This window comes from Oryctolagus cuniculus (assembly GCF_964237555.1).
Source record: "Oryctolagus cuniculus chromosome 16 unlocalized genomic scaffold, mOryCun1.1 SUPER_16_unloc_1, whole genome shotgun sequence".
NCBI lineage: Eukaryota > Metazoa > Chordata > Mammalia > Lagomorpha > Leporidae > Oryctolagus > Oryctolagus cuniculus.
The window spans coordinates 4221016-4234546 of NW_027208201.1; the positions used below are offsets into that span (position 1 = coordinate 4221016).

The 13531-nt window shown below is 57.6% G+C and overlaps 1 protein-coding gene across 1 annotated transcript in view; it reads right to left on the minus strand.

The window, feature by feature from the left end:
* FBN3 (fibrillin 3) overlaps positions 1 to 13531 on the minus strand; it is a 64927-nt gene that overhangs the window by 3906 nt on the left and 47490 nt on the right. The window contains 12 exon segments of the mRNA XM_051835504.2: positions 724 to 958; positions 2410 to 2473; positions 2476 to 2533; positions 2635 to 2761; positions 4894 to 5010; positions 5216 to 5338; positions 7399 to 7524; positions 8708 to 8914; positions 9601 to 9726; positions 9877 to 10011; positions 12534 to 12656; positions 12788 to 12907. Coding sequence (XP_051691464.2) covers positions 724 to 958; positions 2410 to 2473; positions 2476 to 2533; positions 2635 to 2761; positions 4894 to 5010; positions 5216 to 5338; positions 7399 to 7524; positions 8708 to 8914; positions 9601 to 9726; positions 9877 to 10011; positions 12534 to 12656; positions 12788 to 12907 — 1561 coding nt within the window.

The window sequence follows — 13531 nt, forward strand, 5'->3', positions numbered from 1 at the left end:
ACACTTGGAAGGTGACACGTGTGTTCACTGGCAGGTGTGTGTATGATTGGTCCCCGTTTCCCAGGGTGACACGGCCTCGGGCCCAGCCTACTGTGGATGTCACTGCCAGGCTGTGGCTGGTGGGCACCGTGTGCCTGGGCCTGCGGTGGGGGCAGCTCTGCCGAACACCACCAGCCGAGAGGACTAGCTGCTCATCATACAGTACAAGGATCCGCCAAGCGTGTTCATTGCGTTAGGCGTGATAAGTCATGTGCAGACGACAGAAAGCGCACGGGGGGATTGCGTGGGTTCTGTGTAAACGTCACGGCACGTCATATAAGGGACTCGAGCGCCTGTGTGTGTTGGTTTCCACGAGGGGCCCTGGAATGAACCCCATATGCCAACAGAGGGATGACTCCGGGTGTCTGTCCAGTGCTGTGCAAACCGGGTCTATCAACAGCACACACGTATCCCTAGCGTTATGAGCTGTGCGAGCATTGCATGCAGGGTAAGACCCAGATACACGTGTGCATGTGGGGGCCCACAAATGTCCCAGGGTGCCTGGGCACGCTGATGTAGGCATGAGCCGTGTGCATGACGAGTGGTTGGTGTGTGAGCCTGTGTGTGCCGCCATGCCTCTGCACACGTGTGCTCCTCCGTGCCCACACGTGTACACATCCTTGCTGGTTCTCTGTGTGTGCGTCCACTCCCAGGGCCCCCACCTGCCCCGCTGGCGTCTCTCACCCTTGCCCAGCCCGTAAGTAGCCTCGGGGGCAGCCACACAGGAAGCCGCCGGCAGTGTTGGCACAGCCGTAGCTGCAGGGGCTGCCCTGTCCAGCACACTCATCCACATCCTGGCAGCCCCTGAGGACCTGGTCGAAGTCAAAGCCAGGGGGGCAGACGCAGCGGAAGCCGCCGAGGGTGTTGTGGCAGGTGGCGGTGCCGCAGGTGGCCGGGGACAGGACACACTCGTTCTCATCTGTGGGCAGGAGGAAGCAGGGGAGGGAACAGGAAGCGGCCTTTGCACCCTCCCTGATCCCCTTCACTTGGGACCCTCCCCCTTCAGAGCTCAAGTTCAAGGTCAAAGTCTCCACCAGGCTCACGGCACTGCCCTCGGTCCGCCCTTCCCCTCCCCCTCCTCCCCCTCAGTGTTGCTGACACTTGGGACCAGACGGATGTCTGTCCAGGAGCTGCCCACACCCCTGCAAGGTGTTAGGCAGCACCCCAGCAAGGCCAAGAGCATCCAGCTCCCTGCTAACGCGCACCCTGGGAGGCAGCAGAGGTGGCTCGAGCACCTGGGCCCCTGCCACCCACGTGGGAGGCCTGGATGGAGCTCTTGGCTCCTGGCTGTGGCCTGGCCCAGTCCTGGCCATTGTGGGACATCTGCCTGTCTGTCTGTCTGCCTCTCTGTATTAGAACTTGAGTGGTCCAAGGCTCTCCCAGCTCCCTGCTAGCTCGGGGGTGGGGGACGGAGCCTGTTCTGGGGCTCCCTTCTGCATCCTCAGAGCCTACTACAAGGCAGGTTCTCAGAAACAGCTGAGAAAGAAGGGATAAGCACGTGGAGGAGGACACGGGTTGAGAATGAGGAGTTACCAGCACGGGCTGATGCTCTGTGAGCCCCGAGATGCCCTGGGGGGCTGGCGTGGGAGGAGAGAAAGCTCTGCTGAAGACAGGAGACAGGACGAGGGGGCAGAGAGGGCAGCGCCTGCTCGGGAGTGGACTGCGGCCACAGGAGGCCGCAGGAGGAGGCAGTGCCCAGGAGGGGCAGGCCATGGCGCCCCAGAGAGACGGAGGTCTAGGGGAGGGGCTGAGGAGAGATGATGGACAGGTCTCAGGACAGCAAGTGGGCCCAATGGGGCAGAAGATGAAAGCCAGGCTGTAGGGGAGAAATGAAGAGAAGTGGTGAGAATGAGCCCATCAGGAAGACTGGAAGGCAAGAGCTGAGCCCCGCAAATACAGAGCCTCTGGGACAGCTATGGCAAGATGTAGCTTGCATACTTCTACTGCCCATGGCTGCACCCAGGGCAGACATCACTAATCAATCATAACACTCTGATCCCACCCATGGCAGTTATCGCTGATCACAGCACTCTCTTTGCCCCACCCATGGCAGACATCACTAGTCCATCACAACACTCTGCTATACCATTCAGACATCACTAATCAATCACAGCATTCTTTCCCAGTGATCACAAGCACTGTCTCAGAATCTTCCTCAACCGAATCCCCTAAGCCGCCACTGCCTGAGGAACCGGACTTGAACACTTTGCTCGGCAGCCCTGACTCCCCAGCAATGACCTTCCAGGCTGTCTGATCTCTGGGCAGTTGTTTCTGTCACAACATCAGGCAGTGGTCCCTCACTGTCCACTCTGCACAGACCTGGGGGGGGGGGGGCAGGGCTCCGGCTTCCTCCCCGCCCCCACCACTCACCCACACACTGGGCCCACTGGGAGTGCAGGGTGAAGCCCTGGGGGCAGTCACAGCGGTAGCCCCCCCAACTCGTTCTGACAGCTCGTGCCGGCAGTGATGGGGCCCATCGCATTCATCCACGTCCGACACATGGAGAGATGGAGGGCAGGAGGGAGAGGGGCTCACCCAGCAGCAATCCCCCAGCCCATGCTCAGTCTAGATCCCACCCCATGCCCGGCTCTACCTTCACAGCCATGGCCGGAGCTGTCCAGTGTGAAACCTTGGTAGCACTCACAGTGGAAGCTGCCTGGGGCATTGTGGCAGCGCCCACGGGCACCGCAGGGGCTGGGGTGGGCCAAGCACTCGTTGTCATCTGCAGGGAACAGGACACAGGCAGGGTTGCCTGGTGGTTAGGGGAATGAGATGAGGGCACCCATTAGCAGTCCCACTCTCTGTATGTGCCTGTTCCTGTCTCTGAGAAATGAGATCCCCAGGGGCCGGCACTGTGGCATAGTGGGTAAAGCCGCCGCCTGCAGTGCCGGCATTGCATATGGGCACCGGTTAGAGTCCTGGCCACTTCACTTCCCATCCAGCTCTCTGCTATGGTCTGGGAAAGCAGTAGAAGATGGCCCAAGTCCTTGAGCCCCTGCACCCACATGGGAGACCCTGAGGAAGCTCCTGGCTTCAGATCAGCATAGCTCCAGCCGTTGTGGCCAACTGGGGAGTGAACCAGTGGATGGAAGACCTCCCTCTCCCTCCCTCCCTCTTTTTCTCTGTGTAACTCTGACTTCCAAATAAATAAATAAATCTTTTAAAAAAATGAGATCCCCAGCAGTTCCTGCACATAAAGGATGTTGTGTGAATCTCCCGGCCACCACTTGGAAGCTGTGTGGCCTGAGGTGACTGACCTGCCCTCTCTGTGTCTGGGTTTTCTCAGCAGCCATACTGCTCTTTGCAATGCTGGGTAAGAATTGAAATTAACCTAATCAGACACAGGGCTGAGAATCGCGCCCGACGTGAACAAAGTCGGATGCAACCTTTTCCTTCTGTGGCAGGAGGACAACTGGGGCGGGGGGGTGTCCCTGTCGAGCTGCGTTCTCAAGGACACCTTGCCAAGGGGGACTGCCATTGCTGCAGACCCCATGTGTGGGGCCCAGCAAAGTCATACGTTGAAGCCCCAGTTCCCAGTGGGACAGCTTTTAGTCTCCACAGCTTTATGTTAGGAGCCGATGTTGTGGTGCCGTGGGTTAAACTGCTGCTGCTTACGATGCTGGCATCCCACATCGGAGCGCTGGTTCAAGTCCCAGCTGCTCCACTTCCCATCCGGCTTCCTGCTAATGCACCTGAGAAGGCAGTGGATGATAGTTCAAGTGCCTGGGCCCCTGTATCCAAGTGAGAGACCTGGACGGAGTCCATAGCTCCTGGCTTCAGCCTGGCCCAGCCCTGGCTGTGGCAGCTATCTGGGGAGTGAACCAGCAGATGGAGGATCTCTCTCTGTCTTTCTCTGACACTTTGCCATTCAAATAAATAAATAAATATTTTTTAAAAAGCCCATAAGATCCCACTTTGCCATTGTCATGCAAAAACAGCTCCAGATAATAGGTCCACACAGGTGGACATGGCTGTGTGCCAGTAAAACTTTATTTAAGAAAGCAAACATAGGGTCACACTTGGCTGGCTGGCTGTCAGTTTGCCATGCTCTGATTGGAAGCACTACCCGATACTCTGTGGTGCTCAGGAGGGGCTGGGCTGAGCGGATTAAAGGAGGACTGAAAGGGGTCATCTTGGCTGGGCTCAGCCACTAAGGAGGGTTGGATCCCCCAGGGGCCACGAGACACTAAGAAACAATGGCAGTGCCGGCGCCATGGCTCAACAGGCTAATCCTCCACCTTGCGGCGCCAGCACACCAGGTTCTAGTCCCGTTCGGGGCACCGGATTCTGTCCCGGTTGCCCCTCTTCCAGGCCAGCTCTCTGCTATGGCCCGGGAGTGCAGTGGAGGATGGCCCAAGTCCTTGGGCCCTGCACCCCACGGGAGACCAGGATAAGTACCTGGCTCCTGCTATCAGATCAGCGCGGTGCGCCAGCCGCGGTGGCCATTGGAGGGTGAACCAACGGCAAAAGGAAGACCTTTCTCTCTGCCTCTCTCTCTTTCACTGTCCACTCTGCCTGTCAAAAAAAAAAAAAAAAAAAAGAGAGAGACAATGGCAGTGACCTTGGGGCTATGTCCACTTTGAGCCATGGGAGCCCCTGGGAGCACCTGGGGAGGCCCTAAGAGGCAGTCCTGGCAGGGACTCTGGTCAGGTGCAAGGGGAGATGTCCTGGGCGGAGATCAGCTGGGGGCAGAACCCCCAGCCCCTGGAGCAAGGAAGCAAAGAATGTTCTAGATGCCCCCATGACCGGGAGGTCCCGGGAACCGCACTGGGTGCTTGATGCTTCTTTGCTGAAGGAATGAGTGAAGGCCGGGGTGGCCTGGCAGCCCCCAGGCAAGGGGCAGGGGTCACTCACCGAAGCAGGTGTGGCGGTGCTGGGTGAAGCCAGGCGGGCAGCGGCAGGCAAAGGCGCCGACGGTGTTGACACACAGGAACTTACAGTTGTGCTTCCGGGATGAGCATTCGTCCAGGTCTGCGGCATAGACGGTCCAGCAGGCTCAGACTGAGGGCTGGGGGTGGGGTGGGGCGAGGACCTCTGGGGAGGCTGCTCCCGCCACTTCCAAGCAGAGGGGCAATGGGAGAAAGACCCCAGAGAGGATACCCGACTCAGGTAGTGGGATGGGGGCGGGGCCAGGGCCCCAGGGGGCACCGGAGTGGGGGAGAGGGCGGGACGTCACCTGCGCAGGTTCTACCATCTTCCTGCAGCAGGTAGCCGCGGGGGCAGCTGCACAGGAAGCCGCCCTCGGTGTTTTTGCAGAGGAAGGAACACGGGGCTGGGGTCTGACTGCACTCATCCACATCTGGGGGTTGGAGGAAGAGACGGCAGGGGAGGGTCACGTGGACATTCCCTGGGGACTCAGGGGCTGGGGGGTCTTCACCTCCCCGACTCTGGCTGTCCAGAATCTGTGCATTCACACAGGAAATCAGGGCCTTTTCTGTAAATGGCCAGAGGGTAAATGTGGCCGGTTCTGTGTGCCCGTGTGTCCCCCGTCTGCAGACACAGCCAGCCACAGACTGGGACTAGACAAAAAAAACTGTCTGCATTGAACGTGTGCCGGCTTTTTCTTCATCGCGGCTCCCTCAACAGAGACCAGCACTATGGCTCAATGGGTTAAGCCACCGCTTGCAACGCTGACAGCCCTTATGGCGTATGGGAGCACCTATTTGAGTCCCGGCTGCCCTGCTTCTGATCCAGCTCCCTGCTAGTGCTCCCAGGAAAGCAGCAGATAGGGCCCCTGCCACCCACGTCGGCCACCTGGAAGAAGCTCCTGGCTCCGGGTTTTGGCCTGGCCCAGCCCTGGCTGTTGTGGCCATTTGGGGAGTGAACCAGGAGATGGAAGACCTCTCTCTCTCTTTCTTTCTTTCTTTCTCTCAGTCTCTCTCTTCTGCTCTGTAACTCTGACTACAGGCATAGGTGCTTAGGTTCCATGGAAACACTACCTCCTTTACAGAAAGGACTTGGGTATCTGTGGACTTTGGTATCCACTGGGATACCAAATTCTGGAACCAATTCTCCATGGATACTGGCTCTGTGGGCCACATTGCCTCAGTAGCAGCTACTCAGCGTGGCCTTCATATTAGGAAAGCAGCCCGGGAGGGTAAGTAAACAAATACATGTAGCTGTGTGCTAATAAAACTTTATTTAGGATAACAAACGGAGGGCCAGACTTGGCCCTTGGGCTAGAGTCTACCACTAACATTGATGACAATATGCCCCAGATTTCAGGATGTACAGTGAGCACCAGGCAAGCGGCACAACCAGGATGTGTGTGCGTGCGTGCGTGCGTGCGTGTGTGGGGGGACTAGGGATGCTTGCTCTCCTGTCTCCCTACATCGTAGGCACCACTTTGTAAAGGAAAGCTGAGCTTCCATGTCCCCTCTTTAAAGTGGCTCAGTGTTTGCACAGAACCTCAGCACCACCTCCTGCAGACTTCAGTCATCTCCAGATGACTTGTAACACTTCATGCGACTTCCACGCCGTGTGCATAAGCTGCTATGCTGTGTTGTTTACAGAATGACAAGAAAAAAAGTCTCTATGTGTCTCACATAGGTGTAATTTTTAAAAAATGCTTATTTTTTTTTAAAAAAGATTTATTTTATTTATTTGACAGGCAGAGTTACAGACAGAGAGACAGAGAGAGAGAGAGACAGAGAGACAGAGAGAGACAGAGAGAAAAGTCTTCCTTCTGTTGGTTCACTCCCCAAATGGCCACAATGGCTGGCGCTATGCCGATCTGAAGCCAGGAACCTCCTCCTGGTCTCCCATGCGGGTGCAGGGCCCAAGGACCTGGGCCATCCTCCACTGCCATCCCAGGCCATAGCAGAGAGCTGGATTGGAAGAGGAGCAACCAGGACTAGAACCGGCGCCCATATGGGATGCTGGTGCTGCAGGTGGAGGATTAACCTAGTGCTCCACGGCGCCAGCCCCTGCTTACTTTAAAAAAAAAAAATGTTCTACTTGAAAAGCAGAGTGACAGAGAAAGGGAGAGAGAGAGAGAGAGAGAGAGAGAGCAAGCGAGCAATCAATCTTCCATCTGCTGGTTCACTCCCCAAATGGCTGACGCAGACAGGTCTGAGCCAGGCTGAAGCCAGGAGCCAGGAACTCCATCCAGGTCTCCCACATGGGTGGCAGGAGCCCAAGCCCTTGGGTTATCTTCGACTGCCTTCCCAGGTGCATTAGCAGGGAGCTGGGTCAGAAGTAGAGCACTTGGGACTTAAACTGGCACTCTGCTATGGGATATAGGTATTTCAAGAGGCAGCTTAACCTGCTGTGCCATGATACCCATGCGTTACACGCTGGAAGTCCCTAGAAAGTTGGGGTTGGGGGCCGTGCGGGGCCAGAGGTGTGGCTGTGACTCACCGAGGCAGGCAGTGGCAGCGGCGTCTGGCGCAAACCCGGCCTGGCAGTGACAATGGAAGGAGCCGATGCTGTTGATGCACTCGCCGTGGGGACACAGGTGAGCGAGCACATGGCACTCGTCCACATCTGGAGAAAAGCAGGGTGTGGCTGGGGCCACCAGGCCACACCTCCCTCCTGCCAGTCACGCTGAGGCCCTGCCCACTGGACCCTGAGACACTTGCCCCCCAAGGCTGGAGGGGTGAACACTCAGTACCAAGCCTCACCAGCAACAGCTGCCCAGGGCACCCACACACAGATGGAGAAACACAGACAGGGAGCCATGAGCACACGCAACGCCACACACTGGCCACAGGCCAGATGGTGCTGCAGAGTCCCAGGGACACACACACGCACTGGGGCCCCTCTGTCCGCGAGACTCACCCTGGAATGGGTTCTTCTTCCACCACTGATCCCTGCCTCAACCTCACTGGCAGGCTCCTTGAGACCCACGCTCACGCACACACGTGCACTCAGGTGGCCACCCTCACACCTCCCCCATGGGCAGATGGCACATATGCCTCTGCCGGCTCACACACAGAGAACACACAGTAGCTCACCCGCACGGTGGTGCACACACACACTGTTCACTGATAAACCTGCACATATGCGAGAACAAACAATGGCTCACATGCTCTCAGGCACACACATACGTGCTTATTAACAAATAAGACATGTGCGTAAAAGTATGCACAAAGAAGAGGCATGGTTAAGATGTCCACGTCATACATCGGAGTGGCTGGGTTGGAGGAGGCTCCCCCTCCCCCTCCCCCTCCCCCTCCCCCTCCCCCTCCCCCTCCCTCTCCCTCTCCCTCTCCCGCTTCCTGCCAATGCACACCCTGGGAGGCAGCAGGAGATGGCTCAAGTAGTTGGGTCCTTGTCACCCACGTGGGAGACCTGGGTGATCCTTGGTCCAGTCCCAAATGCCTCCACTGAAGAAGTCAATGGCGGCTCTCCCTGTCTCTGTCTCTCAAATAAACATGGCACAAAACCACGTGTGCACAAAGACACAACACCAGCTCCCATGATCCCTAGCACACATTAACAAACATATACACAAAGAATAAATACCAGCTCACACACACTGACACACTGTTACACACTCATTAACAAGCCTGCACACTCGACCACCCGAGCTCTGCACACGTGTCCAACACCAGTACCTTCTGGCACACACACACATGTGCACACACGCACACAGGGTTGCTCATACGGGCCAGCACCCGCTGGAGCAGACTCACAATCAGGAGTGTGATCTCAGTGGGGCACTCACCTCGGCCCTCTGCAGTGTAGCCCGAGCCGTGGGGGCACAGCTTCCTGTGGGCAGGGGTGCCAGGCAGGGGGCAGAGCTCACAGCGGGGCCCCCAGGCCCGGCCGCCCCCACAGCAGCACGTGGCCCTGGAGACAGCCTCGCCGCTGCTCGAGCGGGCCTGGCACGCGGCCTGCAGCACCTCGGAGAAGCAGGCTCCTTGCCGCACATCTGCACGGAATGGGAGGGGTGGGGGTGGGGGTGGTAGAATCCTGCCGCCATCAGGGGCCCCTCCCAGTGGTGAAATCCTCAGAGTCGTTGTCCCCTGACTGGCTGCAGCCCTAAATATCAGAGCGATGGCCCTGGGCTGGGCTGCAGAGCCTGGACGGCCTCCTGGCCGTTGAGAGAGGACACAGCAGCAAGGGACGCAGGGCTCTTTGGGAAGGGAAGGGTGGGGGCAGCAGGTGGACAGAACGGGGAGGACAGGACAGAAGGCTGCTGCCCAGGGACATGCAGGAAGCACACAGGGCCGGCTTCAGGCTGGACGCTGGGGACGGGGCGGGGCAGGGCAGCAGCCACTGGTCCCTCCAGGAGGGTGGTCTGGGGGCAAAGATGCTGTGCTCATTTAGGGCTGAGCTGTGTTTGGGGGGCCTAGGGGAGGAGTGGTCTGCCAGGACAAGGGAAAGACAGCTCCTGGCTCAGAGGTCACTGCAGTTGGCACAGATCAGGCAGTCCGCTCTTCCCTGGGTATTGGATCAAAGGGGCAGAAAGACACCTGGGACGTGGGGGCGGGGGGCGTCGGCTCAGCCACCCGCCACAGCCCCCTCCTTGGAGTCCCAGATGCTATCTGTGCTTCGAGGGGCTCGCAGGCTGGGAGAGGGACCGGTGCCACGTGGTGGGTGGACGGTGGCACTCACCGTGGCACTCGGTGAGGGAGGGGCTGGGCTGGAAGCCCTCGTGGCAGTCACACCAGAAGCTGCCCACCGTGTTGACACAATGGCCATGGCTGCAGAGGCCGGGCTGGGCGTGGCATTCGTCCTCATCTGCATGTGGTGGGGATGAGGCGGGCAGGCTGGGGCCCCCAGCTGGCCTCCCCGAGGCTCTGAGGGTCCCCCCTTGAGTATTCCCACCCCCACCCCCATGCTTAGCCCTCCCTCCTCCCCTGGGAGGGGCTTCCCTGCACCCACCCCTACCTATGCAGCCCTCCCCAGGGCTGGGCTGGGGCAGCATGCCCGGGGGACAGACGCAGGTGAAGGTGCCCATGAGGTTCTTGCACAGCATGCCGTGGGCGTGGCAGTCCTGGGACCCGTCCGCACACTCGTCCACGTCTTCAGATGACCAGGGACAGTTGTCAGCCAAGGCCAGGACCCCGGGACCCAGGGCCAGGGCTGTGGGGGCCTGGATCCCACCCAGGCCCTGCAGTTCTGCACCAGCTCTTCCCGGAACGGGAACCACCAACCCTGGGCAGCCTCAATGGGGGTCAAGACTGCACCCCAAAACCTGCCTCCGTCGCCCTCACGGGGCCTGTAAATCTGTCTCACAGCCCTGGAGAGACCCGGTCTCAGCCTGGGATTTCTTGCCCTTGACCCTGTGGACTTTTGGGGCAGAAACGTTCTCTATGGTGAGGGCTCTTCTGTGAGTGTCACAGGACACTCGGCAGCATCTCCAGTCCCTGGCCCTCAGGGACACGACCCTCACCCTGCCCCTACACATCCCCTGGGGCACAGTCACCGTCCCTTCTGCCTCCCTCCACAGAGCAGGTGCAACCCTTACTGCCCTGTTAGACTCAGCCCTGGAAGATGCTCACACCGCATCAATGACAACAGAAGCAAAACTACTAGGGCTGGTGTGAGGGTGGCACATGGTCCTATGACATAGCGGTTAAGTGGCCCCCCTGTATCACAGGTGTCCCATACGGGCACCAGTTCATGTCCTGGCTGCTCACTTCCGGTCCAGCTCCCTGCTAATGGTCTGAGAAAAGCAGCGGAAGATGGCCCAAGTGCTTGGGCCCCTGCTACCCACATGGGAGCCCCAGTGCAGTTCTAGGCTTCTGGCTTCTGCCTGGCCCAGGCTAACCCCAGCTACGGCAGACGCCTGTGGCATGAACTGGCAGAGGGGAGATTTTCTGTCTGACCCTCTGCCTCTCAGAAAAAATAAAAGAAGCAAAACGACTGCTATGGTTTAGGGGTGTCCCCCTAAAATTTACATGTTGGAAACTGTATGAGGGTATTTCCAGAAGTTTGTGGAAAATGGAATTAAAAGATAAGTTTATTCAGGTGCAAAAAGACTGAACTCCTTGCATATCAGTGGTCTTCAAGGGGCTCATGGAAGGGGCAGGTGTGAGGCCTAGGAAAACGCCCACATCTGTATCACACCTCCCTTCCACCCCCAACTCCAGCTTCCTGCTCACACAGACCCTGCAAGGCAGCAGGCGGAGGCTCACTCAGGGGATGGGTTCATGAGTGGGAGAGCTGGACGGCTTTCCTAGTGCCTGGCTTCAGCCTCGCCCAACCCTGGCCACTGAGACATCTGTGGAGTGAAGCAGCAGATGGGACCTCTCTGCCTTTCATTTAAAATTTTTTTAAAAAAGGGGCTGGCGCAGTGGCATAGTGGATAAAGCTGCTGCCTCCAGTGCCAGCATCCCATATGGGCGCCAGTTCAAGTCCCGGCTGCTCCGCTTCTGATCCAGCTCTCTGCTATGGCCTGGGAAAGCAGTAGAAGATGGCCCAAGTGCTTGGGCCCCTGCACCTGTGTGGGAGACCTGGAAGAAGCTCCTGGCTCCTGGCTTTGGATTGGTGCAGCTCCAGCCATCGCAGCCATCTGGGGAGTGAACCAGTGGATGGAAGACCTCTCTCTCTCTCTCTCTGCCTCTGCCTCTCTCTGTGTAACTCCAACTTTCAAATAAATAAATAAATAAATCTTTAAATAATTTTTAAAAAGTCGTGGAAAATGTATACTGTGAACAAACTACATGGGGCTCTCAAAATTTTTTTTCCAACAGAATAAACTCTAAAATTTCATATTCCCCCTTTTTTAAAGTTTTTGCATTTTCTTTTCTAAAAACTTATTTATGTATTTGAAAGGCAGAATGATAGAGGGAGAAAGAGAGAGAGAAAGAATCTTCTATCTGTTGGATCAATCCCCAAATGGCCACAATGGCTGGATCAGGCTGAAGCTAGGAGCCAGGAACTCCATCCAGGTCAGGTCTCCCACATGGGTGGCAGGGACCCAAATACTTGCACCATCAGTGCTGCCTCCCAGGGTGTGCATGACAGGGAGCTGGATCACAAGCAGAGCAGCCAGGACAGGGACCGGCGCTCTGATACGGGATGCCTGTGTTACAGGTGGCAGCTTAGCTCACTTCGCCACCATACCAAGCCCCCAAATTCCATTTTGAAGCACCCTTTTATGTTGATGGCATTTGGAGGCCTCTGGGAGGTGACTGGGGTGAGATGAGGTCACAGGCTGGGGCCCCTACAAAGGGTCAGCGGCTTTGTCAGAGCAGGTAGAGGGACCTGAGCTGGCGCTGCACTCTGTCACCTCATGTGATGCCCAGGCGACACCACTAGGCCCTCACCAGACGCCAGCTCCATGCACTCGGATGTCCCAGCCAAATGCATGCCCGTTCTTTGTAAATCATGTTCAGAGAACAAGACTCAGGCAGCTCCTCCTGCAGAGCACCTGCTGTATGCACTTTCGGCTCCGCTGTCTGCCCCCTCTACCTCCCTTCCCGCCCACTCCCGCCCCTGGCAGCTCAGGCTCTGATTCCTGCATTTTACAGACAGTAAGTAGAGGAGCTGAGATGTTCCCCGGGTTCCAGGACCCAGCACGTGACTGACACGCAGCCTACCTCGGCACATGGCCCCGTCCTCGCGCAGGGCGTAGCCAGCCGGGCAGGTGCACAGGTAGGAGCCCTCGGTGTTGTGGCAGCGGAAGGCACAGAGCAGCGGGTTCAGGGCACACTCATCGATGTCTGTGGAGGTCGGCGGAGGTGCCGCTAGGCGAGGTCAGCCTGGAGGATCCCCCCGGCCCCGCCCCACTCCCCAGGGGCCTGTCCCCAGGTGACCGTGTCATGCAGCCCAGGTTCCAGGCAGACAGTCCTACCCTCGCAAGTCATCATGGAGCCAGGCTCAAAGCCATCAGCGCAGGCACACAGGAAACCTCCGATGACATTGGTGCACGTGCCCGCCCCACAGGGGTGCCCGGTGGAACACTCGTCTATGTCTGAGAGGGGGTGAGGGGTGGAGAGAACCTCAGACAGCCCCACCACTGTCCCATCTGCACCCCTGCTGAGCACCTTCAGACAGGCTAGGCCGGGGCCGGTGCTGTGGCCTAGCAGCTAAACTGCGAGGCCGGCATCCCATATAGACGCCAGTTCAAGTCCCGGTTGCTCCACTTCTGATCTGACTCCATGCTAATGTGCCTGGGAAAGCAGCAGAAGATGGCCCAAGTGTTTGGGCCCCTGCACCTATGTGGGAGACCTGGAAGAAGCTCCTGGTTTTAGACTAGCCCAGATTTGGCCATTGCCGTCATTTGGGGAGTGAATCTGTGCCTGGAAGATCTCTCTCTCTCTCCCTCTCTCTGTAACTCTGCCTTTAAAATAAATAAATAAGTAAATCAGTGCCTCTAGGCTCGCTGCAGGGAAGGCATTAGGTGTACGTGTTCAATGAATGAGTGAAAAAAAGCAGCAAATAAATCAATGAGAGAATGGGTGAGAGTGAAAAAATATGCAAATGAGGGAATAAATAACTGTGTATGAATGAATGAATGATTGGAGCAACTGGATGAGAGAACAAATGAGCAAGTGAATGTGTGACCAAGTGGGTGGATGAGTGAATGAGGGAGTGA